The sequence below is a fragment of the Mus caroli genome, unplaced genomic scaffold, assembly GCF_978045245.1.
Source record: "Mus caroli unplaced genomic scaffold, Mus_caroli_1 scaffold_6, whole genome shotgun sequence".
NCBI lineage: Eukaryota > Metazoa > Chordata > Mammalia > Rodentia > Muridae > Mus > Mus caroli.
In genome coordinates, this window is record NW_028227261.1 from 136,525,305 (window position 1) to 136,553,108 (window position 27,804).

The 27,804-nt window shown below is 35.0% G+C and overlaps 1 protein-coding gene across 1 annotated transcript in view; it reads right to left on the bottom strand.

Moving 5' to 3' along the window:
* Mmp16 (matrix metallopeptidase 16) overlaps window positions 1–27,804 on the bottom strand; it is a 255,409-nt gene that overhangs the window by 136,222 nt on the left and 91,383 nt on the right. The window contains exon 2 of the mRNA XM_021160140.3: window positions 4,656–4,804. Within this exon, the coding sequence (XP_021015799.1) occupies window positions 4,656–4,804 (149 nt within the window). The remainder of the gene's footprint in view (window positions 1–4,655; window positions 4,805–27,804) is intronic.

Consider the following 27,804-nt stretch of genomic DNA (forward strand, 5'->3'; position numbering starts at 1 on the left):
AAGCATTATTCATGATACACTACCATGTGCACATTAAACAAGACAACCCCAATTACATTTAAATTAGAAAGAAAAGAAAACAAAACAAAACAAAATAACCCAAAACACCAGGCATGCCCTACATAAAGAGCTTTCTATTTCTCAACTTGATAAATTATATTTTTATACCTACTACATTATTTTCTATTCATCAAGGAATTTAAGCAAGCTTAGTGAAATGAATTAGTTAACCCATTCAGAGCTTAAAAGAGGAACTTGCAGTAGGATGTGTGAGTTCACAGAGAATGTGGCTACCTAACAGGTAGGAGGCAGACTGGAGCCTAAAGGAACGCAATCTCAAGTGAACACGCGGACATGAAGATACAATAATGAAGTGAATATGATCATGATTTATATGAATTTAAAAAAAAAACACCATGAATAATCTAAGTTTAACCTTTATTGATTGCCTCTCAAATGACAAAAAAGGTAGTGTTTTAGTAAGACTGTAACTGTAGGACCTATTTTGTTCTTATGTTATTTTGAGATAGGTTCTATCAAGCGTAGGATGGTTTAAAACACTTATGTGGGTGCTGAACCTGAATACACATCATCATTATTGAGTGTGGTGATGTGAATGAGAATGGCTTCCATAGCTCATGTTTGCAATGCCTGGTCTGAAGGGGTGGAGGAACACTTTGTGAAGTATGTAGAAGGTGGAATTTTGGGAGGAGTTGGTATCCCTGGGGATGGCCATCAAGGTTTCAAAAGCCCAGGGCATTCCCAGTTATCTTTCTACTTCTTGGTGTGTCTTAGGATACAAGGTCTCAGATCCATCTCCAGGGAAATTCTCCATGCCTGCTGCCGAGCCCTTTGCTATGGCTGTCACAGACTGAGCATCTGAAACTGAAGACCCAGTCAATTCTTTCTTCTATTAGTTGCCTGAATCACAGGACTTTTTTTTTTTTTAATTGAAAATTAACTAAGGCAGCAGCAGGCTTTTCTTTTCTGTCTTTCTTTCTTCCTTTTTTTTTGTTTTTTTTTGTTTTTGTTTTTGTTTTTGTTTTTGTTTGTTTGTTTGTTTTGTTTTTGAGACATGGTTTCTCTGTGTAGCCCTGGCTGTCCTGGAACTCACTTTGTAGACCAGGCTGGCCTTGAACTCAGAAATCTGCCTGCCTCTGCCTCCCAAGTGCTGGGATTAAAGCAGCAGGCATTTTTAACTGCTGCTCAGCCTGTGGTTTGGCTTATTATTTGTTGTTGTTGTTGTTCTTTGACAAGGTTTCCCTTTCTGAAATGTGCAGGAGACTCACTGTGTCTGCCAAACTGGCCTCAGACTTGTGTCAGGCAGACGTGCTTCTGCATCATATGTGGTGACTTACAGGTATGGATCATTATTCCCATGGATTTCATACTTTATAATCTATATAAAGTAGTAAATTGCTGTTTTGGTATGATTATCACTATTTACTCATATGAATTAAACAAGCAGAGGAAAATGCTTTTATAGCAGGTTTAGAAGCCTAATAAATTATAGAAGGGGTAATGATGCTTCTTTAATTTCATCTGGAACTAATAAAATGTCAGGTTCCTACTGTTAAAGGCAAAGATGCTTGTTAATTTAAACAATAAAAAATAAATATATTATTAAAATTCAGTAAGAAAAGGTTGTTTTTAAAAAGTCACAGAAGCATAAAAGCAAATAAACAGAAAGCAAGCAGAAAGACTTATTTGGTGTTAATCTAAGGACTGCCAATGTAGCTGTTCTTAATCTCCAGTTCTGTATTACAGAGAAAGGCTACATATCACCTATGGACTAACTAGCTCATTTCTCTTGGTGTGGAACTTACTCACTGATTACCTGTCGAACATTCATATTTCCTTGTAGGTGTCTACAGTTTTTAGACCTTCCTGCCTTACCAAAAAAAAAAAAAAAAAAAAATCTCTTTTCACAAAATAGGGACCTTCAAAGCTCTGTCTTTCTGTCTTTCTCTAGATGCATTAGGATCAATTCATCTTTTTTTTTTTTTTTTAAGACAGAGTTTCTCTGTGTAGCCCTGGCTGGCCTTGAACTCAGAAATCCACCGGCCTCTGCCTCCCGAGTGCTGGGATTAAAGGCGTGCACCACCACACCTGGCTTCAATTCATCCTCTTAATGACCAGTTTCTTACAACTGGGAGAAGCAGATGAGCACTCTACTATCTCAATTCTTTAAATGCCATATCATACTTCTTATTTACATGTGTGTGGGAGAGAGAGACAGACGGGAGGGTTGATACTCTCTGTATCTGCTTTAATGAAGAAATCTGACTCTCCGGGGCTGATTTTTAGGTGGTTGTGAATTCTTGATGTGTAGGAACCTGAATTCAGGTCTTTTACACTGCCATAAACACTCTCAACATTGAACCTCTGTCCAGCCCCTAAAAGATTTGTTTTATCCTTCTTAGCTTCCATATCTAGTGAGAGGTAAATACTTCATTTTTCTTTGGCATTAGGATATCCAAAATGTAACTTGTTTTCCATTTCCCCAATTTACTTGCACTTTAAAAATGTTGTCTTTGAAGCTCCAAGGAAATGAAACAGAAGCTAACGATTCTACATCTGGGAACCAGAAAAATGTCAAGAGCAGTATACTGGTGAGATGAAGAGTGGGGCTTAGGTGCAATAATACTGGGTAAGAACCAGAATCAAAGCCCAAGACTAAGCTTGTCCTTATTAGCAAAGCCTATGTTTATTTATGAAGATGGATACTTATAGTTAAGAAATGTCTAATGTCTCTCTATGAAAAGATAATGACAATGACCAGAGGTGTTTGGGTGTGAGATTTTGAAATTCAATTCCCAATATGGATATGAGATTTCTAATTGTTGCAGAATGCAGTTAATTTATTCTTGACTTTTGTTTTCCAAGGTCTGAACAAGTAATTTTTTATACATCTAGTCTATTAAAATCATTAAGGGACTTAAGACCTTGCTTTTAAAAACTAATTTGAAGTTTAATTTTAAAGACTAAATCATATGTGCTCCTGTCTAGGTGATATAGTAATACTATGACTAACAACCTCATGTAAGAATTAGAAAGGGACATAGAATTTCAGTATTAAAGGTACAATTAGGATGAAAAGTCAGAATTTTGTCATGATATTTCATTTCTAAAAAGAAAAATGAATGATATTTAGTGACCTATCTAGCAAGCTAACCTCCCCAAGTTTAATACCAAAAGGTCTGTGTTCAGAAATTCCCTTATACTTTATTTGGCCTTTGATATTCAGGTTTGTGTGTGTGTGTATATATATATATATATATATATATATATATATATATATATATATTGTGTTGTGAGGATGGAAAGAAAATAGTATTTTTGTCTATTGTGAAGGGTAATGTATAATCAACAAATAACAGAGATATATTAACTTAGTGAGCATCTAGAGTTCTAAGAAAGCCAGGCATGGTGACGCATGCCTTTAATCCCAGCACTTGGGAGGCAGAGGCAGGCAGATTTCTGAGTTCAGCCTGGTCTACAAAGTGAGTTCCAGGAAAGCCAGGGGTACCCAGAGAAACCCTGTCTCTAAAAACAAAAACAAAAAAGATGCATTTACTTTGAGTTTTGATCATATTTTCTGAGTTCAAGGCCAACCTGGTCTCACTTTGTAAAGTGAGTTCCAGGACAGCCTGTGCTATATAGAGAAACCCTGTCTCAAAGGACAAACAAACAAAAAAAGATTTCTAAGAATACAAATGACATTTGCCTTCCTCTACAGGGAAACAATTTGTCCCTCATAGTCTAGAACCAAAAGTAATTCTCGCCCAGTTTGTACAACCTACTAGGGGATTGTGATGAAAATAATATGCTATTACATACTTGTATACTTGTGAATACATAAAGCTACATTATTAGTCTTTCATGAAGTATTTACTTGAATCACTTGTTGAAGCTATTGGGAATAATGGATAAAACAATCAGTAAATTAACAAATACAAGGAATAAACAAGCTCTTTGTCACTGAGAAATTTAAAGTAGGAAACTTCAAATGCAAATAGTACTTCTTCCATTTAGAGAACTTTCACGATTGGGTAATTAGCAAACTAGAAATAGTCATTTTCTGAATCTTCCTATCCAGTTCAACATAAAACATTATTTATACTAATTCCACTTGCATAACATCCAATGTGAAGTTGATATCATGATATCACCTTGCAGAGATGTGATCAGCAGACTCTCACAAACTACACAAAGCAGCTATCAGCCACTGCCACTCAATAGAGCATCTTAAAAAGGTGCATTGCCAGGCATGGTGGTGCACGCCTTTAATCCCAGCACTCGGGAGGCAGAGGCAGGCAGATTTCGGAGTGCAAGGCCAGCCTGGTACAATGTGAGTTCCAGGACAGACAGCGCTACAAAGAGAAACCCTGTCTCAAAATACAAAAACAAAAAAAGATACATTTATTTTGAGTTTTGATCATATTTTCTTTCTTGTTTCAAAATGTGTTCTTGAAACCATGAGAAGAAACCTGACCTTGTATATTATATGTATGTGAACCAACAGAAGATGTTGAAAATTAGAATAGATCATGAAATACAATACCCCAATAGTGGTTGTTGACATCTGTGTAGGTTTTGAGGTTTCACTGGACTCAAAGAATAATGACAGAAAGAATTTAGAGGACATTACTTACTCGATTGTGTTTCTGTCCACTTTTCCTGTCATGTTAATGCCATAGAACTGCTGCATGGCAGCGAGAGCTGACTGCATGGTCTCTGCAGAGCGCAGCACTGACATTCTGGGGTCAGTCGGTGGAAGGTAGCCGTATTTTTGTAACCAGACCTGTAATCACAAGTACAGTTTTTTTAGATCAACTTTACAATTGAACATTAATGTTCTGGAAATCAGCTTATACCTACAGTGTGAATTTATTTGATATCCTTGTACCATATACATGAGCTTTTATTTATATTTTACTTTCAGTAGTAGCTATCATTATTTACACAATATTTATAAATGTGAATTAGTAAAAATTGTGATTAATCACTACATAGAAGTTTATCATGCTTAATACTACATAAATATATAAATAAGATTCCATGTGTTCTCCAGGAATCCAGCTACAAAATCATACTTTGTAGTAAGTAGTCTATGAAGATGCCATTACTGGGAGACATAAAAATTGTGTGCAATATTAATCTACAGAACTTTTCAACTGGCAATTGAATAGTGTTACAGCTGGTATGGAGAACTTTACGGATGAATCATGATATACATGATATTACATATAGTGTTCATGTAAACATTTTACACAACTGTAGCTGGATATTCTCAGGAATGTGCTACATTTTCATATGAAATATAATCATTATTCAGGGTAGTTCATAATGAAACATATACAATATCCAATTGTCTCATTGTGTTTATGTTTAGTTCTCAATTTAAAGGTAACATCATTCTAATCTTCACCCTAGTGAAAAGACTTAGAACGAAAGTATTAACCTGGAACAAAATTCTTCTTCTTGATTGGTGCAACAATTAAGAACCATTTATAGTCACAGGAAAAGAAAAAGAAAAAGAAGGAGAAAACAAAACAAAACGCAGGGCATTGGAGAAAAAAAAAACTCATCAACCCCAACACACACACACACACACACACACACACACACACACACACAAACACACATACACACACACACAGAACTGCAACCATTACCTATGAGCACTCGCCTACTTCACCACAGCCCATTCATTCATTGCTTGTGCCCATCTGAAACCAAACATGCTCTTTGTTTTGTTATCTCAGTCTTCCCAGGGCTTGCAACTTTTCTTTACCATCAGAGAACTCCTTGACAAATTGCTAAGTCTCATATAATTGCATAAGTAATTAAAGGCACTCAGCTGTGAACGTTTGTCTCCCTAACTTTGTCTAGTTACACTGTAAGTGATACTATGGAAAGACAGTAGTTCTAAAATAACTGTCATTGTATAAGTTAAAAACCATAGCCCAGGACTTTTACATTCCAAGTGAAGATAACTGGCAAATATAGAAATTAAATTTCATAAAAAGTATATTAAATATGCCAGATTTAAAATGTGAAAATCAATTTTTTTATGGATTCCCTAAAATTCACATTCATAAAAGAACAGTCTCCATCATGAGCTTGACAAATGCTATTTAAAGATGAGTGCTTCACCGCTGTCAAGGAGGTGACCGGTGAAAGTCAATCTCAGCAAGCTGCCTCCTAAATGATAAAAGTGTGTCAAGATGCTCCTCGCCTAATCTGTGATGAACAGGCTGCCAGGGAACACAACCCAGTCACCTATTTGGGAGTGGTGCAATCTGAGAAAGATTCAATATATTCTGAATGGAGTAGTCAGTCAATAATATTATATAGTATGAAATTCAGTATTTTCATTTAATAGCTCAAAAATAAGTAGTCCTTAATAATATACATGAACAATTTTTTTTTGGCTCAGTAACTTTTCTATAGTACCGCGTGCATGTCTTATGTGCTACATTCTAGGAATCAGATTGTTGCTAGGTTACTCTTGGTGCTAAGCTACTGACTATTAAGTTTATAACAACAGCAAAGAGAAAGCCATTTATATGAAAACCTATGATTTATATACAAATAGAAAAATATGTAAATATAAAGTACATAATGAAAAGTATCTAAAAAATGTACATTTGGATTATGAGTTAGTCTTCCAGAAGAAGTGGAATTTTACATTATTTTAAAAAATATATAAAAAGAAGTTTTATTTTCCTTCAGTTTTTCTCTTACATTTTGCTGTTATGCATGAAAAGCTGCTTTGCCCATTGAGTGAGAAGTGGGTAGTTCTTTTTAATTATAAAACAGCATGCAATCTATGAGCCTTTGCATTTACATTTAAAGTTTACTTTGACTGATATATCAGTATTATGATTTTGCCAGAAGAGTAGGAAATATTCTATGAAATTTTTAAAAAGTTTTTAAAATGTCTACAAAGAGATATTTGAAGGTCCATCTTACCTCTTGTTACTAGTATCCATTTCTAATAATAAGTATCTACTATTGTATCTTTTTGCACTAATCTGACATATTTGCCTAGAGGTGTATACACACACACACACATACACACACACACACACACAAACATGCAGTACACATTACATTTAACAGCCTGCAACACACACATCCATCTTCAAACACTGCTACTAGAAATGTATTCCTCTTTTTTAACTTAGATTTCATCTCCTACCCCTCCTATATTACTGGCAACACCAGATTGTCTCCTGAGATATATTTTGTGCCTTGAAATATTTTCAGTGCACATTCAGTGCTCAAATGCACATTATGGGTACTTAGGGAATATGTTCTTCAAGTGTGCATTTGAGGACAACACAAGGTTGAAGTCAAAGTATATAAAACTCACAGTAAAGTCTGTGCTCAGTAAGTCATATAATTTATGCCTTTTACTACTGAAATTATGTCTGTTCAAGTTGATACTTGCCTTAAAATAAGATAAGAGTAAAACATAGGACTCTTTTAAAGAGCCTTCAGGGAAAAAAATTACAAAATGTTGGAAATCACCCACATCTTAAAACAAGTGGAATGTAAAATATTTGCAAAACTAGGCTTTGGTGACAGTTATTGTTATGTTTCATTTATTTTACTTTACTGTTGTCATTAAATAAAGTCAATTTAAGACCATGAAAACATGAAAAGTAGGAAGGTTGTTCAAGGAAAAATTGACCTGCCTACCACCCAGTAAGTCCAGTCATTGCCACTAGAACAACCATAGGACTGAAAAGAATCTGTGACCTCCCTTTCAGTGCATTAACTGTGTTATACTTTATCCATGTGTGTTCTACCTTTCAGATACTGCATGTTTTCTACATTTAGTGGCTTATCTTATTGGAAGCACACCAGAATGACTCTCTCTGCTGAATGGGATCTATCAAAAATAACTTCTGTACCTGTTGTCATCTCTCACTTCTTCCTTCCTCTTTCTCTCTCCTCTCATGGCTCAGGTGATGACAACTCTAATCTCTGCCCAGTGTTCCTGCTTCTGACTATGTTCTCCCTTTTTTCCACAATAAACTTTCTCCTTCACCATACCTAAGAGCAGTCATATCCTTCCTTTCCTTTTTATTTATTTTTTTATTCACTTTATGCTTAGTCTAGCAATATATGCTAATGAAATGTGATTTCTCTTATTGTTGCAAGATAACGAATCTCTTATTGCTTCTGTAAAAAGCAAGAAATCCAAATAACAGATGCCAGAACAATTAAAAACATTTCTTCTAATAGGTTATAATAATAAGAAATCAAATAGCGATGGTTCTGAATATTTGTAAGTTGTTCACACCCACTTATTATAAATTGAAATATAGGTTTATTAATTATTGAATTTATTGGTGTTGGGAGCAATATGTTTAAGGAATTAAAAAAAATCTTCGGAGGGTACATGAAAAGGAGTGGGTTTAAGATTTTGCTACTATACAAGACCAATTTGAAACCTGATATTTCCACTTAGATTACATAATAGTAATTTCTAATCAGCATTCACTATTGCAAGGCATTCTCCTGCATTTATTTCCTATAATCCAAATAAGAGCACTACCCAGTAAATGGGAAGGCCACTGATGATAAATATACTTTATAAAGGTGACCTAGTTTTAAATAAAACTCTATTACTATATAAATATTTTAACTATTTTGGAAACTTATTTGTAAACATAAGGTGACAGCAAACTTCAACATACTAGTATAGATATTGAAATATGTTGAATCATATTCTGATATAACTGCTCTCCTGAAAATACAACTGCATTTTAACAGACAAGCTACAACTTCCACACAGATGCACTAAGGCCTCTTATAAACTAAAATTAAATGTAGGTGATTAACTCCATAGTTTAGGGTATCATCAACAAAGTCTCAAAAGCTACAGGATGTTTCCTCATGAAATTCCATTATTCACAGGGCGAAGCAATGGTAAATTTAGATTTTGTAATTTCTAGATTGAAAAGTGGCAATAAACATGAATTATAACTGCCTAGTAATGAAAATATTAAAATGATGGATGTGTTTTCATTCAGATTTGGTCATGTTGAAAACTGGTAGAACAAGTTAAACAGGCAGAAATTTTTTTTTCCGCTTCATTCTAAAATCTAAATGGTTTCCACAAGACTATTCTATCCCCCACCATGAATGAATCACTATATTTCACTTCAGATATAGAATTCACTCCACTGATAATTTTACCATATATATATATATATATATATATATACATATATACATGTTTTGCATATGTATGTATATACATACACATCTATACATCTTACAAAACTGGATCTGGTTCTGGCTTGACTGGCCTATAGGGAAGTCTAAGGACATATTTTGCATTACTGATTAATATGGAAGGCACAAGCAACTATAGCTTGTGCCACTCTGAGCAGATGCTCCCAGGAGTTGTCAGAAATCTTTCTAAGCAAGCAGAGGAAATCAAGCTAGTAAGCTGTGGTCCTTCACTATATCTTTTTCAGTTTCTGCCTCGATGGTTGTGCTTTGAGATCTCACTTCTCTTCATAAACTTGAAACCGTCAGATGAATTCAGGAAAGCAGTTAGTTTATTAGTGTAAATTGTAATAAACATCAAGGCTATATACTTTATATCAACTTGAAACTCTCTCATCTACGATAGAACATAAAACTTAATATGTAAATGTGAGAAGAGTTTTTCCTCTTTACATAAGTGAATTGTAAGATTTACTTGGCAGCCATGGGAACAAAGCTCACCAATCAATAATGTCTGATCTCCAGACACAAAGCTTCTCAGCTCCCTGAATTGGGATCCAATCATCTGCTAGATATTGTTAGGGGGATTTACAGAATTGTATTCCTAGTGCTTCCTTCTATTGCTTTTTCCACAGACTCCTTATATTCCTTGATGATTGTTAGTGGGCATACTTCCATGTCCAAAATATGTCTAAAAACCACCATGAACAGAATAACCACCATCAAGAACAAATAAAGAACATGAATACATAGCCATAACCCATGCTGACATTTTTACACATTATATCACAGTAATCTCATGAATCATAAGCAAGAAAATCCCCATGAGATACATATTTTTATAGATGAGGGAAGAGAACTAAACAATGTAACATGTGAATTTTCTAGAAAGTGTATGCATAGTGAGTCATGTGCATAAGGAACTCGGTTCCCATTCATGTTCAGGAAGCAGAGTCACTTTCATTACAAGAAAGATAATAAAATGAATCAGTCTCCTTCAGGACCTACAGAGTGCTTGTACAAAATCTCATATTCAATGTGGGAGCATGCTTTTTTTTTTAAATCTTATACACATTTAAGTAGGGTTATATGAACACCTTATAAAACACAAAGCAAGAAAAAGTAACTTTTAAATCATAGGTTGATCTGTCCTCACCATGACTAGACTATTTAAAAGCATTGTCTATATTCCAATAAGTGTCCTAAGAATGGGGATGGAAGTCCACAGTATAGAGAGGTTGACATGAATGACATAAATAATAAGTATGAGAAGTGGGCAAGAAAGAGGAATGGATTAAGCTGAGATTTTTAGAATTATGTAGAATGTATACAAGAAAATTTAACAATAAAACACACTATTTTATACAGTTAAGTCAAGAAGGAAATGAAGCAGAAACTACATACAAATACTGCTTACTGGTTTGTTCCTTACTCGTGGGCATTTAACCGTCTTAGGCAGCCCAGGCCCACTTGAATAGAAATAGTAATGCCCACATTGTAGGACCTACATACTTTGTGTCTGATCTATAATGAGGGACAACTGATGAAGGTTGAAAGTCATTTTGCAAAATGGAAACCATGTGTTCTTTAAGACAATTTAATCAATGAAATAAGTTCTCCACATGTATGCCCCCAGACCAATGGATCAGGCAATCCTCTAATTGATATTTCTTCGGATAGCTCTGAGCTCCTTCAAGTTGATAGAAAAAGCTACCTAGGAATGTCAGGGATTGTGTGACATCAATAGTATTGTAGTGCCAGAGAAGTGTAGTGATTGCCCCCTTACCCCCCCCCCCCCAAAAAAAAAAACCTGACAAGAAATCATCTGATGTCACTTACAGCAGGGTCTTTATTCTATTCCAGCTACCTCAGGCCCCTCCAATGTACTGCTATCACACAGGATGGTTTTGGTGGTGGGGAAGTCCTAGATAGGTGCAAGGGTTTATAGTAAGCAGCAAGCACAGTAGGGATAATTGTGTAGGCATCTAATTGGAAAGCTGTTGTGGCCTTTAACATAATTGGCTACTGTTGGGAGTCATATAATAAACATAATTTCTGTTCCTCTCTGTTTTTGATGGTCATTAGGCAGAGGGTGGGCTTGTAAACTGGGTGTGTAGGTTTGTTGGGGGAATAAACTGGAGACAGTGGTCTTCTTGTGGGTGTAACCTGAAAATCTGGTCTTGTTGGGGGTTAGGCTAGAGACTGAAGATAGGCTCATGTTTTGTTTGGGGACAAATTGGAAACTAAACTTAGGCACTAACCTGTTATTTTACCTGAGTTTAAACTTAGATCAGGTTTTCTAAAATGGAGTGTGAATTTGATTTGGACTTTTAGTATAAATTCCATAATATATTATGGATGGTGATTAAATAATACCACGTGTTATTTCATGTTTGATAGTTGTCTTTGTAGGGTTTTATTGCTGTGAATAGATATGACCAAAACAAGTTTTAAAAGGACATTTAGTTGGGGCTGGCTTACATGGTCATAGGTTCAGTCCATTATCATTAAGGTGAGGACATGGCAGCATCTAGGCAACCATGAACCAGGAGGTGCTGAGAGTTCTACATCTTCATCTAAAGGCTGCTAGCAGAATGCTGGGATTAAACATGTGGTCCACCAAACCTGGATTTAAGATTTTCTTCACCTATAACTTGCTCTGCTCTAGGCAGATCTTGAACTCAGAGATCTGCTTTTCTTTGCCTCCTCAGATTAAAGGCTTGCACTGCCATGCTGGGACCTAAACTTAGCTGTGTGGGATCTTGCCCAAATGTCACTACACCCTAAATTCAATTTAATAACCTTGAACAATAACCTTGAATCAATAATCTTGATTGAGTTCCATTTCATTTCCTGGTTCACCTTTAATATTCGAATCATATATTTTATTTTTCCCCTTTTTCAGCTTGCTACACTCATTTAAAATGTTCTTCATGAGACTTAACCAGATAATAAAGTCTATAATGATAATTTCTGGGACTTTGTCAATGCAATTATTCTGAGTCTCTTTACCTTAGCCTCAGGCAGAATCTTCAGATTAGAGCAAAAAGTAGCCATATTCTTCATTAAAATACCACATATTGAAAATTCCCACTATACCCCTAGGACCAGGTATGCAGAGCTCAAATCATACTCAGCAACTAATTCTTCCATATTCCTACTAGGATAGTCCATTAAGCCCAATTTAAAATATTCCACTGCTTTCCAAAGTCCCAAAATCCACATTCCTCCAAACAATAGCATGGTCAGGTCTATAACAGCAATAACACACTTGTGATACCAACTTAGTTACTGTTTAACTCTGGTAACATACACTATGACCAACACAAGTCTCATAAAGGAGAATATTTAATTGTGGCTGGATTATAGGCTCAGAGGTTCAGTCTATTATCAAGGGCAGGGTCATGGCACCATCTAGGCAAGCATGGTACAGGAAGATCCGAGAGTTCTACATCTTTATCCGAAGACTGCTAACAGAATACTGTCTTGGGCAGCTAGTATGAGGGTCTTAAAGCCCACACCTACAGTGACATACCTACTCCAACAGGGCCACACCTTCTAATAGTGCCACTATACTGGGCTGAGCATAAACCATAACAATGGTTATTTCATGGTAAAGTAACTGAATGGGTTATCAAATTTAAATGTGGTTTACAATGAATTAGCAGCTATAAATAGGGTACTCAAGAGTTATTTGGGAAGAAGGGATGGAGAAGGAAGCATTTAGTCTGTCAGAGTCAACACGTGCTTCTTATTTCTCTTTATCCTACATAGTAAACACTTTACCAAGGATTAAGTTTCATAACGAATCATTTCTCCTACTGCCACATATTGTTCCTGAGTCCCGTTGATTCCCATCAAACACTACAATATTTTGAACATGGCTTTTATGTTTTCAACTTGCTGCCATGCATTCTTGTTTCCCCACTAACATGAATTGGCTATTGCCTTAAATGTGGAAAAATACTCATCACTCAAAATTTACCAACATGACAATAAACTGTCCAACTCCAATATTCATCCCAGTTTTTCATTATCCCAAACGGATTCACTGCACCTATTAGATCATGGCTTCCCCTTATCTCTATTCCTAGGTATTCTTCTGCTCTCTGCAAATGTGATGACCCCCTGTACCTCATCTAAGTGTCATCATATATACTCTTCACAACCAACTTATTTCATGTACAGCAAAGGTTTTGAAGGCTTATCTATTAAGCAGCACACAGCCACTTAACATTGAATAATGCCCAATGCATGGCTATTTCATAATTTTCTTATTCAGTGATTCATTAAAGACATTTATGAAGCAAATTAGTGTCTATATCCCTGTAATATTTAAATCTGGAAATCCTAATCCAATGATTGTATCATTGGAGCCTTTGGTAAGTAGCATAATGAATAACAATTAAGATGGTTCTGTGATCAATTTTTCTACTCACTGAGAACCTATGCAAGCTTAGCAGCATGCACTTGGAAGAGCAGCCTCCATCTTCAAATTTGAATACTTCTGCCAGTTGTTTTTAATCCCCAGAACTGTCTACACTACTGTTTATTAACATCCCACAGCTTGATATTATAGCTTCAGTTGACTAAGTTCATGCCTATTATAGTTCATTTTTCTACATGAAGTATACAATATTTTAAAATTATTGCAAGCTCTCATTTCCACTTTTTTTTGAATTGTGGCTGTTTTAATGGATGTGACATATAAATATATTGTAATGTACCAGCAGTTTCTCAACTTAATCTTAAAAATAATTATTATGGCACATAGTGAGTGAGAGTCACTAGAAATTCTGTAACTTCTATATGGAAGCTTCTCTTGGTATTCCAAAGACAGTCTCTTTTTATAGTTATTTCTGAAACAAGCTAAATCCCTTCCTGCCTTGGGGCATTTAATTTATTTTCCTATATAAAAGATACAAAATACTTTCCTTCTCATACTCTAAAATGAAGTTCAGTTAAAGCACTTCAGCAAAGATTTTGTTGACTACTAACACTCTATGACATACTTAATGTTCTAATTGTGTCTTTCATGACATTGTTATATTTTTAATATATGAATTTGTTTATTATATGTCTCATTGATTATGTTAATATCAACATTGATAGAATATACTCATATTCTGAGCTTGGCCAGTGCAATTGTTTACACAAACCTATATTTACACATCTAGGTACCTCAAAAGCGGTTTATACCACATAGGTGAATATATTTGATATATATTTAACACTGCATTTTAACAACAAATACATGAAATCATACCCATCTGATAAAATATAATATTATACTTTAAATTTTCAGCATGAAATATGGTTTACTATTTGTAAATCACTTATGGTAAGTCTTGACATTTTGTATGAATGATATGCTCAGTACTAACATTCACTACACAGATATATATATATATATATATATATATATATATATATGAGAGTTTGGTACTATATTCTCTTTATTAGTGAACAAATAAGATAGGAAAGGGTAATCCACATGACCAGGCCCACAGTGCAATTAGATAGGAGTATATTGTGTCTGACTGAAATAAACCTACTCAAGGAAAACAGTAAGTCTTTTGAAAACCTTATTTTTGTCATTGAACTTTCTATTATGTCTTCTAAGACCTTTTTAATTCAGAATTTAGCGTCTTAGTTTTTCTTGTCTGAATCCCGTAAGTGGTAAGAGCACCATTTTGCTGAACAAACAAAATAAAAATAAAAAGCAACGATAAAAACAAAACAAAACAAAACAAAATGCATGACAAACGTTACCTGGATGCTTAGCCAGCTACATATGCTAAACAGTAAATACTGAGAAAAATGGAAAGGCTATCTCTTCAGAAGCTCAATATGTCTGTTCTCTAAAGGACTTATCTGTCATTCAGGAAGGTATGCTATTCTGATGGCACCAGAGAAATGCATGTGGTCAGCTGTTCAATAGTCAATAAAGAATACCGAGGGAAATGACCTTTAGTATATACTGTTGAGACTTAGAACTAAACTTTAAAGATAATTTTGACATAGAGGAAGGGAATAATCTTGAGCATTCTCCTGATATGACTTCCATATTAACGTATTGTGTATGCCTTTGGGAAGTCTATGTCCCAACCTTTTAGAAATTCAAGCAGAGACAAGATGATCTCAGTGAGCACTGCTCATATTACAAGCCTATGCACATGACATGCTAGTTATCACTGTATTTATTTGATGTAAACTGTTTCATCACAATAGATAAGAGAAATAGCTTGAAGGAATTCTGCATCTTTAAAAAAACTGAAAGAAAACAAGACAAAACAAAAACAAACAAACACACTGGAGTAAGACCAGAAAAGGAAGTTATGTGTTTCACCCCTGCAGTAACTTGTACAAATTTTATGAGTGAGAACACCAAAAGCAGAGAGGTATTTACCCATTTGGTGATTTGATTCTCAGAGATGTATTAGAGAAATACCATTCACCCTGTTCTGTGGGAAATGAATGGGAAAGTATATAAACACAAAGGTATTGTGTTAGGGATTGGTTCCAATGTTTTGCCTAAACTTAGCTTCCAGGGAATATGCTAGTTATGTTAATGGAAGCCTGCCCTCAGATGGCTATGATGGGAAATATAGTGGCGAACAGCCAATGGCTGTGCAGTATGAAAGAGGTGGGACTTTTAGATTAGGTCAAGGAACCAGGAGAGGGGAAGAAGAGAGAATCACCATGACTCAGAAGCAAAAGGATTAAATGTAAGAGCTACAAGGAATGAAGCAACCAGCCATGTAAGAATTTGGGAAAATAGCCCTAAGTGTTATGCCCCAGATTGGGTCTGTAGTAGTAGAGATGAAATGTTGATTTAGCAAGTTGACTAAAGAAAGTTGGAGGGGAGAATGTATGCTAGTCACAGAGAGGGGAGGATTAGAAATGCCTAGCCAATGAGATAGTCAAGGCATATCAAAATTAGTGGGTGAGTGCATGTTTTCTCTCTCTCTCTCTCTCTCTCTCTCTCTCTCTCTCTCTCTCTGTCTGTCTGACTCTGTCTCTCTCTCTCCCTACCCCGTGTGTGTGTGTGTGTGTGTGTGTGTGTGTGTGTGTGTGTGTGTGTGTGTGTGTATTTCGTGAATCTAGAGAGCTCTTGGGCAGGTACAGCATGCAACCCACCAGGAACCAAATCCATTTAATTAATTCACTGCTATAGTAGTAAAAACATAAATGCTATACTGATGATACCTGAAGAGTTAGATCAAATTATGCATCATTTTTTATGTAGCTAGATTTACTGTTCAAGCAATAAAATCTCCAGTGTGTTTATGGTAATTACATATTTGAGGCATAGAGTTTTGAGGACCAGGTAAACAGCAAGGTATATGTTATTCACAGCACAGCCTTAAGAATCAATGGAGCATGCCCATTGAATGAGTGCTCTAAACACAAAATAGTAGTGCACCCACCCTACATAGGGAAATATTTTGCTAATGGAAATGGCTGAGAAGGACTACTAAATACAACTGAAAATTACTTCAAATGTTAATATATAAGAACTTTGAACAGTTGCCAAACTTCAAATTTTCTAAATGACCTTCTACATTAAAAAGTCTTTTACTGAAACCTTAATATTGCAATATTTTTCTAACTGCCTAATTAACTTCCCTTGATCTGGATTCTTTCAACTTTGATCTATTCTTAGTCCAGAAATAGCAAGTTTCCTAAAAAGATCTTGTACTTTATTTAACATACCTGTTATTTGCATCACAATTACTGACATCACTTATTAAAGTTGCTTAAAATACTTTATTTCTAAATGTAATAAACTCTAAAACTTCTATATGCCAAACTTTGAGAACTATTTTTTTTCCTAAAAAATAAATAAACTATACAGTCTCTGGGCTGTTTCTGGACCACCTGCATGCATTCATGCTGGCTCACACTGTCATTGTCTTGGAGATAGTAACATGTCTTGGCTGACATGCCCTATTGTTTCTGAAGTCTTCACATTTCTGTAACTTTTTGACTAGCCTCTTATAACTCTTAGTATATGGGTAGCTCTCAGAGTGCTTAATGAAGTTATGACATAAGAGGTATAAGGTATCTATGAATAGAACACAACCTTACAGTGTTAAGGATAATACTCACTCAGAAATCATTGGATAGAAAGCCATAATCTTTTAAAAATGACATATCCCAGGAAGCCTCAATACTGGAGAATATGAAGCAAAAATCAGCATTTATTTTACTAATACTGGTGGCAAGTTTAGGTAATATATATTAAATTTCTAGACAAACTATTTATAGTATCTAAATTAAGATTTCAACACAGACAAATTGTTTCTGTGCTATAAATGATCTGAGACATCTTGCAGACATATTTGGGAGTGTATCTCTTCATATATAAATACTTTGAATTGTACCTACTCCTCACCATCCACTTTAAATGGATCAATATGAAAAGACACACATAAAATATTGTTAGGTAAATATATGCCCAAAAACTATTATATATTTGAGGATACATAAAACTTTTGTATATTACATGAGAAATTATTGAATGCAGCAGGTGGAATTAAAGGGCAGTGGAACATTATTCTTCAATATTGTTTAACTTTTATATGCTTAAAATTTTGCTTATATTTAATAAGAATATACCAAGTTGTATAAACACATGTCAGGCTAATTTCTGATATTCAGCTCACTAAAATGAAAAGAGCCATGTCCTCAGTTTTATATCTAATCAAACATAGTACAAATCCCTATGTGTCAAATAGTACATAAACTAATGAACTCACTCAATATTTCCCAACATGAAGTCAGTATCTTGGAGAATGCTTGACTGAAGGTGTTAGACCTTCACATTCTGATGAAAAGTTTGCCCCTCTCTACGCTGAGGTTTGTGTGATAATCTGATGATAAATTCAATGATTAAACCTTGTGTTTGTCTTTTCAAATGTCTTGGAAGCATTGCAGAAGTTGTCTCAGGAAATTATGAGTAAAACCTTGGCTAAAAGTCAATATTTCATACAAATAGGATTTTCACAGAGATGTCAAAGACAGCTTAAAATAATGCACTCTACAATCTATAGGACTGTACATGTATGGATTAATCACAATGAGATCTAACATCATAGCAATGTCATCAAAGGCTAAACCTCTCCATATTCACTCTTATGTGCACCTTATTAGTGAGTAATTTAATATGACATATTTGCTTAATACATAGAGCAAACTAAAATTTGAAATGGGTCAGCTTTATTGATCTTAATATGCTGAGAATTAGAGAAACTTCTCTTAGTGTAATTTCAGATGAACTCTGTCTCTAGGGCTCCAGAAATGATTCTCATATTTTCCATCCACTATCCATCTACAGAATGTCTCCATGGATACCTCACATCAGCCAGAGTAGAAACTGAATTTTACCTCAATATTTCCTGGCTTTCAATGAAGACAAATATTGTCAGTATTAGGATAGTTCATGTGTGCAAATCAAACTACCCCACTGCCCAAACTATAAGCATAAAGTTATTGGAAATATAGTCTCTCTTCTTATTCTCAATCAATAGTCTACACTTATGGCAGTCCAGATAATGATTATTCCTCTAGACTCAACCATTCCTTAGCATCAGAATAAGACCTGCAAGTTCCCTAGCTTTTAAGACACATTTTCTCATGAGTCATAATATAGTTCAAATAAAGAAGTTATACAGTTGAACAGTAAAAAATGATGTTTTAAAATATTCTAAACATTGTAGAATGGATAAGTCAACTTCATTAACATGAATTTCTTTATATACTTGGATTTCATAGTGTTGAAAATACTTTCATTACCTCTTATAGAAATGTTCAAGCATTAAGTCATTAACTATAGTCATGGTGTAGACATAGTGCACTAGTGCTCTTGAACGTATTGCTAAGGGAACATTTATAACCTCTGATTTTCAACATTTTAACAGAACAATAATAATGCTGTCCTTGCATATCTTCCAGCCCCTGGTCCTTACTGACCTCAAATACTGTCACTGTAACAGTATTCCAAGCACTTTAAAATGAACTTAGACTAACTTATCAGGATTCATTTGACCCATTTAGTGAGTGAACCCTTATTGTATCCTGAAATTTCCAACGAAACACACAGATAGCAACTTTGAAAAACTGCATGACATAACAGAAAGTTTTAAGTAATAAGCTACCAAATCTGGCATTACTATTTTCAAAGGCTATGTCATTTAGTTTGATTATCATTATCATTATCTTTGTGAAATTTATTTATTCTTTAACCCCTTTCTTAAGCTTTATGCCAGACAGCAATGATATCCACAGACTTTATCACCACAGACTGCATCAACAGCAGTCTTTTGTCTCTTGACTTTTGATTAGATCACACTCACCACCCTATGCATCCAACTTTGTATTCTATTTTCAAAAAGAAGATTGAGGAAGAGGAGCATGAAAAAGAGTAAGAGGGGGAAGAGTATGAAGAAGGAGGAGGAGGAGGAGGAGGATGAGGAGGAGAAGGAGGAGGAGGAGGAGAATAAAGAGAAACAAAGATGAAATAAAATCATAAGAAAATGTAAAAATGAAAACCAAACAAAATTAAAAAATAAACGATATAAGATCAACAGGGTGAAAATGCTCAAACAAAGGAAATGTCTATAGAAAGAAAATATTTATAGAAGTATTGTCAACTTCCTTTTGTGTTGGCAGCTATTCATGGGAATGGGGTTTTCTCTAGAGAGTGGTTGATATACCCTGTCACATTTCACTAGAAGCAACTGATTTTTGCTTTGCCAATGGGTATCAGGAGAAGATAGCTTCTTAGTTAAGGGTGGATTTTGTATCACACTTTAATCTGACAATGGCATTTTTAATATTAAAGTAACTCAGTTCAAGATTATCATTTACCTGTTGACTCTACCTTAATCATCTCTGAGTAAAATAGCTCTTCAGACTTTTTTTGATATTCCCAATTTTGGCAAAGTAGAAGCCAGTAACCTTGGAGAATAACTTCTTTGACATAATTTCATAATTAGATTTAGCTGGGTTTTTTTGCAGATATATTTCATAAAAAATAGTTGGCAAATTATCAGGTTGTCCTACATATGGTGAATTTTCTTGGATTATTTGATTAAAGTGTCACCTGAATAATCTTTGTTTTTTTATTTTATTATTTTATTGTAATTTTTATTTTAATTATCTGAGTACATGGTAGCTGTCTTCATACAGAAAAGGAAATGGTATTGACTATACCACTCCTGGGCATATATCCAGAAAATGTTCAAACATTGAATAAGGAAACATGCTCAGCTACGTTCATAGCAGCCTTATTTATAATAGCCAGAAGCTGGAAGGAATCCAGATGTCCCTCAACAGAGGAATGGATACAGAAAATGTGGTACATTTACACAATGGAATACTATTCAGCTACTAAAACAATGAATTAATGAAATTCTTAGGCAAATGGATGGAACTAGAAAATATCATCCTGAGTGAGGTAACCCAGTCACAAAAGAACACATATGGTATATACTCAGTGATAAATGGATATTAGCCCAGAAGATCAGAATACCCAAGATACAATTCACAGACCAAATGAAGCTCAAGAAGAAGGAAGACCAAAGTATGGATACTCCAGTCCTTCTTAGAAGGGGGAACAAAATTCCCATGGCAGGAGATACTGAGACAAAGTGTGGAGCAGAGACTGAAGCAAAGACCATCCAGAGACTGCCCCACCTGGGAATCCATCCCACATATAGTCACCAAACCCAGACACTACTGTGGAAGCCAACAAGTGCTTGCAGATGGGAGCCTGACATAGCTGTCTTCTGAGAGGATCTGCTAACCATTGGACTGTGACTAAACTCCCTAATGGAGGAGATAGAGGAAGGACTGAAGGAGCTGAAGGAGCTTGCAGCTCCATAGGAGGAACAATAATATGAACCAACCATCACCCCCAAAGCTCCCAGGAACAAAACCACCAACCAAAGGAAAGAAAAGGAAAGGAAAAGGAAGGGGAAGAGGAAGGGGAAGGGAAAGAAGGGGAAGAAGGGGAAGGGGAAGAAGGGAATTGGATCACATTACAGATGGTTGTGAGCCATCATATGCTTGCCTGGATTTGAAATCAGGACTTCAGAAAGAGCAAACAATACTCTTAACTTCTGATCCATCTCTCTAGCTATTTGCTTGTTTTGCTTGTTTTGATTTCATGGTTTTTGTTGTTGTTCTTGTGGTGTTGTTTGTTTGTTTGTTTGGTTAGTTTTTTTGTTTGTTTGTTTGGTTGGTTGGTTGTTTTTTTTTGGGAGGGTGATGGTGGTTATTAAGAAGCAGGAAAGAGAAATAGAACATAAATTGATGGGGGCAGAAAAAAGTGGAGGACTTGCAGGGAGTTGGAGAAGGGGACAATACAATCATAAAACCCATGAGTGGGAAGTAACTAGACTGGATGGACAATGTCAAAGAAATTTCCCACAACCTCTACTCTCCTCCACTTCCCACTATATTTATAGAATATTTCACCTAACCTAAACACAAAGGAATATATGTTCATCTTAGCATCATTTGGGGCTTTCTTGAGAATTTGCTGCATAAATGAAAAAAAAGTAACTCCAAATATATACAAGCAATATTAAATAACACCCTGATTCCTATCAGATCATCAGAGATTAATCTGTGCATGAGCAATGATACAATTAACAGAATTTACAAACCCATAGAAACTTCACAACTCTTTACTAAATGAAATATGCGTGAGGACAGTAATTAAGAAAAATATCAAGACTTTCTAGCATAGAATGGAAGTGAATATAAAACATACCCCAACTTATGGAACAAAAGAGATGCTGTTCTAAGTACAAATTGTAGAACTAAGTGCTTACATGAAAAAAAAAAGAGAGAGAGAGAAAAAAAAAAAGAAAAAGTAAAGAAGCGTAGAAGAGATCTCATACTAATAATTGCACACTGGAATGTTCTACAACAAAAAGAATAAATCAGACCAAAAATGAGTAGATGGCAAGAAGTAATGAAACTTAGGGCTGAAATCAATGAAATGAAACAACAAAACTAAAACCCAATACAAAGAACCATGAAACAAAGAATGTGTTCTTCGAGAAAATCCATATCATATCAAAAAGCTAAAATAGTAAAATATCAATAAGCTAGAGTAGTAAAAATAGCAGAGTACCAACATTCAAAAGAGATGTACAGAGCAAGGAACAAAATACAGGCCCAAGGATTAAATTTGCATGTGAACAAACACTACGGTCTTGTTATTGCTATGTGGCTGTCATGTTGTTGTTGTCCTGTTGTTGTTGTTGTTTTCACAAGTTTCAACCAAACTAGACTTAAAGTCACAGAGATCCACCTGCTGGTATGAAAGCCATGTGTCACCACAAACCAATATCTGAGTCTTACCAAGATAATACAGCCACCCAGTAATACATGCTATCACAACTAGATATATATTTAAACAATTAAAATTAGTATGCTGATGGGAAAACAGCATCTTTATGTTTACTGAAGAACCATTCACAGTAGTCAAGACAAAGAAACAATCTGTCTACCAAAATGCTGGTCATGTACACAGTAGGATACCATTTAGCCTTACAAATGAATGTAATCCAGTCACTTCCTTAGATGAGATTAATTAGAGGGCTCTATACAAAGTGATGCCAGGTAAGCACATCACATATGACTCCATTCATTGGTGGGATGGAAAAATAACGATCTTATAGAAATTGTTAGTTATGAGGCACTGAGGAGGGAAAGATAAAGGAAAAAAATGGAGAATCATTCATTGATGGGCACTAACATATTTAGAAATAAAGATTTCTGGGGTCTCACTGCATAAGCAGTAATGTTCTGTACATCCACTCCAAAACACTTAGATATGAAATACAAACTAATGAAAAGGCCTGTTGAATCAAGCATTATAGGAGAAATGGATCAAGCATCATGGGAGAAATGGCCTGATTGCAAATGGTGTTTGCTTAACTGTACATGTACACTAACAACCAAAGGATTTAAAACATGTTCCAATTGTGAACACGTTGAGGTTTAGTGTGAATACCTGATGAGAGGTTTCAATACAAAAGGGCCTCACCATGAGGCTATAAACAAATTGAAGCTCTTTAATACCTTCAGCTTCTCTTGCAGAATTGAATGTACTCCTCTGGACAATGCATGGCATGAACCACATTTCTGGTTATGAGATGCAACATCTCATCTTACAGGACTCTGCACAGCAATAAAATCGCTATTAACATTGTAAACAGGTGCTTAGGGTTTATTTTCGTCCCACCACAAGTACTTTTTCCAATATTCAGATTCATTATTCAAGAAAGAATATTTTAGCTGGTTTATATGAATGATCCTTGCTATCCAAGGCTTAAATATACATTAATGCACTCATGGCAAACTACTAGTGACTATGTAATTTAAGTTTTATCTCCATGACAGGCAGAACAAATTAACCATGAAAGACTAGTGCAAACAAATATCAATTACTCTGACCTATAAAGAAATCTAACTTGAGATATTAAGACATCAATCCTCAAATTATAGAATTGCATTTTTATGACACATTAATGGGTGACTTCAGGAGAAAAAAAAAGAAAAAATAAAACAGAAAAGCCTTCTATAGTCAAATGAATGCTGAATTAAACAAAGTTAAAGTTTTGGGTTTTACCTGGAAAATCTTAAAGATCAAATGTAAATTGAAATTCAGTCAGAATATTAAAAAGCACAGCATTTGACCATACTATTACTTCACATATTGTCTTTCCCAGAGTACCATTAATGTCTCTGAACTTTATCTGAAAGACTCTTTGTGCTAGAGGATTAGACTCACCTCTGCTCTTCCTTGCTGCTTCCTAAGTGAGCTGTGAAATAAATTCTGACACCTCAAATCATTATAAAGAAGTGAAACAATTATTTGAAGTTTCAGCACTTCTAATCTCTTATCTGGGAAATCTATAGGACTTCCACTTCTCCCATCAGTCACTAGATCACCCATTTCATTGCCCTCGTTTATGTATGTGTATGATTGTATGGATTTAAGTACCTAAGTGTGCATGTATATATGTATGTAAGTATTTATGTATGTATGTATGCATGCATGCATGTATGAAAGAATATATATGTCTGTCTGTCTGTGTTTATGCATGTATGCATGCATGCAGTATATGCACATGTGTATTTATACCTGTGTGCTTCCAGAGGCCAGAAAATGATATCAGATGTCCTGCTCTACCACTCTTAAGCTTACTTCCTTGAAACAGTATCCCTCCATGAACCTAAAGGTAAGCAAGAGGTCTTGAAATCACAGTAATCCCCCTGTCTCTGAATCACTCACTTCAGTCTCAGAACTCCAACTACAGGCTTACTTGTACATGATCCACCTCTCATGTGGATGTTGGTATCTAAACTCAGTTTCTCATAATTCTGCATTGAGTGCTGTTACACACTGAGGCCTCTGACTAACCTCTGTATATCCCAGGATGTTTTACAAGGTTATTTTATATAATAATGTTTCCTAATCTTTTATCCTTATCATTATTATTATTATTTTCTTAAACATGTGTTTTTGATTGTGCTGAAGAAAACTGTCATGGTCATGTCTGCAAGGTCCACAAAATCTTGTTATTCTTGAGTTCTGTTGTATAGAATTATTTTGAAGTTTCCTAAAGACTTCAGCCAGGCAAGTAGGTAATATCCACCTGTGAAAGATTATTTGGATATATGTATGTCTTCATCAGCATCTACATGATAAACCTTAGGATTTCTATTCACTTTTAATCATTAAAACATCCATACTCAACTTCTACGGTGTTCTATGAAAAGTGTGTCATGATGAGTAATACACAGATTTATATATTTTTTAACAAAAATAAAAAAAAATTGAGTCAGATTTTTCATGCTTCACTCTACATGTCTTCTACATGAATTTTTGTCATAGTTTTCAGTATTTACTAGGGGTCCTTGTCAATAGCCAAAGCCAATTCTATGTCTTATTCTTTTCATAAAACCAAATTAAAAATCTACTCAGGGTCTGGACAGGTATTTCTGCTTTCAGAAATCTCTTAGTTTAAAGATCAAGACGGGGAGCCTACACAGCCTTCCTTTATAAGCCAAGTTAGGAGACTAAACTGTGAATATGAACTTGAAGACCAACTATACTTAAAGTTCTAGTGAAATCAGGTTCAACATGTAATCACAAAATAGATGAGAACCAAGCCAATGGAATCAAAGGCCCACATGTAGAGCAAAGTGAGTAGTCAGACCAGTCAAGGCACCAAACAGGACATAGGCTTGAAATGGAATGCTGTCTTACTCATTAAGAATCACACACGCCTTACCAAATATCTGAGCTTCGATTTAGTTTATTAATATTTCATTTTATCCCAGCTATTGTTCCCTCCCAGTCCCCCTTCCCTCAGTTCCTCATCCCTTTATTCCTCCCCTTTGCCTCTTAGAGGGTACTCCCCCACTGCTCAGGCCTCCCCCTTCCCTGGGTCTCATGCTGTACTACAAAGCAATATTGATAAAGGGCACATGGTATTGTTACAGAGGAAGACAGGTTATTTTTGTATGGGGATAACCAGTTTCCCAAGGTCCATTGTTACACAGGCTAATTTTTAGTTTGTATAACATTGCTGAATATTAGGTGGCATTAGCTGTGTGTTCATTGCACAGGCATAAATTTCCAGTCTTCTATGCTACTCAATTGTCCTACATGTCTGCTTTTTTTTGTTATCATCATGATATTTTGCTACTATGGTTTGGCAGTAAAATTCAAGACTGAGAATTGTGATACCTATAACATTTCTCTTGTGTCCAAAAGTGATGGCAAATATGTGGGGAATAGAAACCATCCTATATAGCTGGGAATTATTGAAATTAGCATAACCACAGTTTTAAATATTTAAAAATTGAAAATAGATCAATATTTCTATATCCAAAACAAGAAAGGATTTCCAAGGGAAAAAATACTGAGATGTCTTGTTTAAAATAGTTATAAAACCTTCTTGAAACAATTTAAAAATGTTCCATTTGTTCCTTCTTTGACACTCTGGCAGTTGTGTAGAGAGAATATAGAACCAATGAAGACTAGAATAAAATTAGTACATTCTCTAATCATCCATTCAAATAGCATGTTTATGTAACATAAAACAAATAATGTCAAACAAAAATCAACTACCACTGCAAAAGTAACAGTTCTTTAATATATATATATATGTTTCATCCTAAGCACTAAAGTTCATGTTATTAATATTTATTGCATATTCACTTTCAAATTTAATGTAAAATCTAAAATGATTTAGTTTCTCTTGACCTAAAGTCCATAGATAAAATTTTAGTGTCATTAGAATATGTGCTTAAAGCACACATTCCATCCACTCTAGATGTTTTTAATGTAGCCTGTACTTCAAAACATTTTCATCTGTGAGGATAAATGTATCATGTGGTCCAGAAATAAAGGTGTGTCCATCACAATTCTACACTTGAATGGGTATGCAATACGAAGGAAGAATATCTAAAATACCTTTCATCTTAAATTTCTAAATGGCATCATGAGAAACTTGGGTTTGCTTCCATATTAATTACTTTTCTATTGCTATGAAAAAACACAATGACTAAGACAACTGATGATAAGAGTAGTCACAGAGAGTCAGAGTATCTGGAAAGGCAAGCTAAGAACAAACATCTTAAACCACAAGCAGGAAGCAGAGATCCTTGTAGACCATGACCTGTTTACTTCTTTCAGTGACCAAATTTGTTAGTGGAAGGTCAGCCCAAAACATGACTGTAACCCATGCTAAATGGTGATACATGAAGATAGTAAGAATTTTAGTCACACTTGTCTCCGATGTAGAAACTTCAAGTGAGGCAAACGTTATTAACCTTAAACAAAGATATAATGAATATCATCACACGTGTCTCTTGTAGTAGCAGTTGTTGTTGTTGTTGTTCTTGTTATTTACTTGGTAAGTCCCTAGAGTTGGCATCAAGATCTAGTTACTTCTATTCTATAGCCTGATATGTAATTACTTGTCATACATTATAGTTTGAAGGAATTGAGACTAACCTGTTGAAAATAATATGAACCACTTAAAAAAAACATAGAAAAAGAAAGCCATCAATAGAAAATACTAAGCACTTCATTAAGTAGGCAATACATTCTTTCAAAAAGAGATTCACACCCTGTCATCCAAGATGAAACACATTCCTAAAGCCTATATTCTCTGCAGGAAAGCAGAAACAAAATTATGCTCATTTAACCAGATATGAATATAGAAATGTATTTATTTTATTTTTTGGATTCTGTTATTTTGTAGCCCGAATTTTACATAAAATAAAAGCTAGAATTTGAATGTGACATGGATCTAAAATGTGGACTTCCTATTTTATTTTGGGAACTTAATAAAAGTTAAAGAAGCCTGTCAGGAATATGACATATCAGTCAGGAAAACACATTGGCTTTTCTGAGCCACAATTCCAGGAAGAGATGTGGCCTGAGGAATGATGAATCCAAGGTCTTCCTGCACAATGAATCAGTGTGTCAGTTGTCTGCCTAGCAATTATTATTTT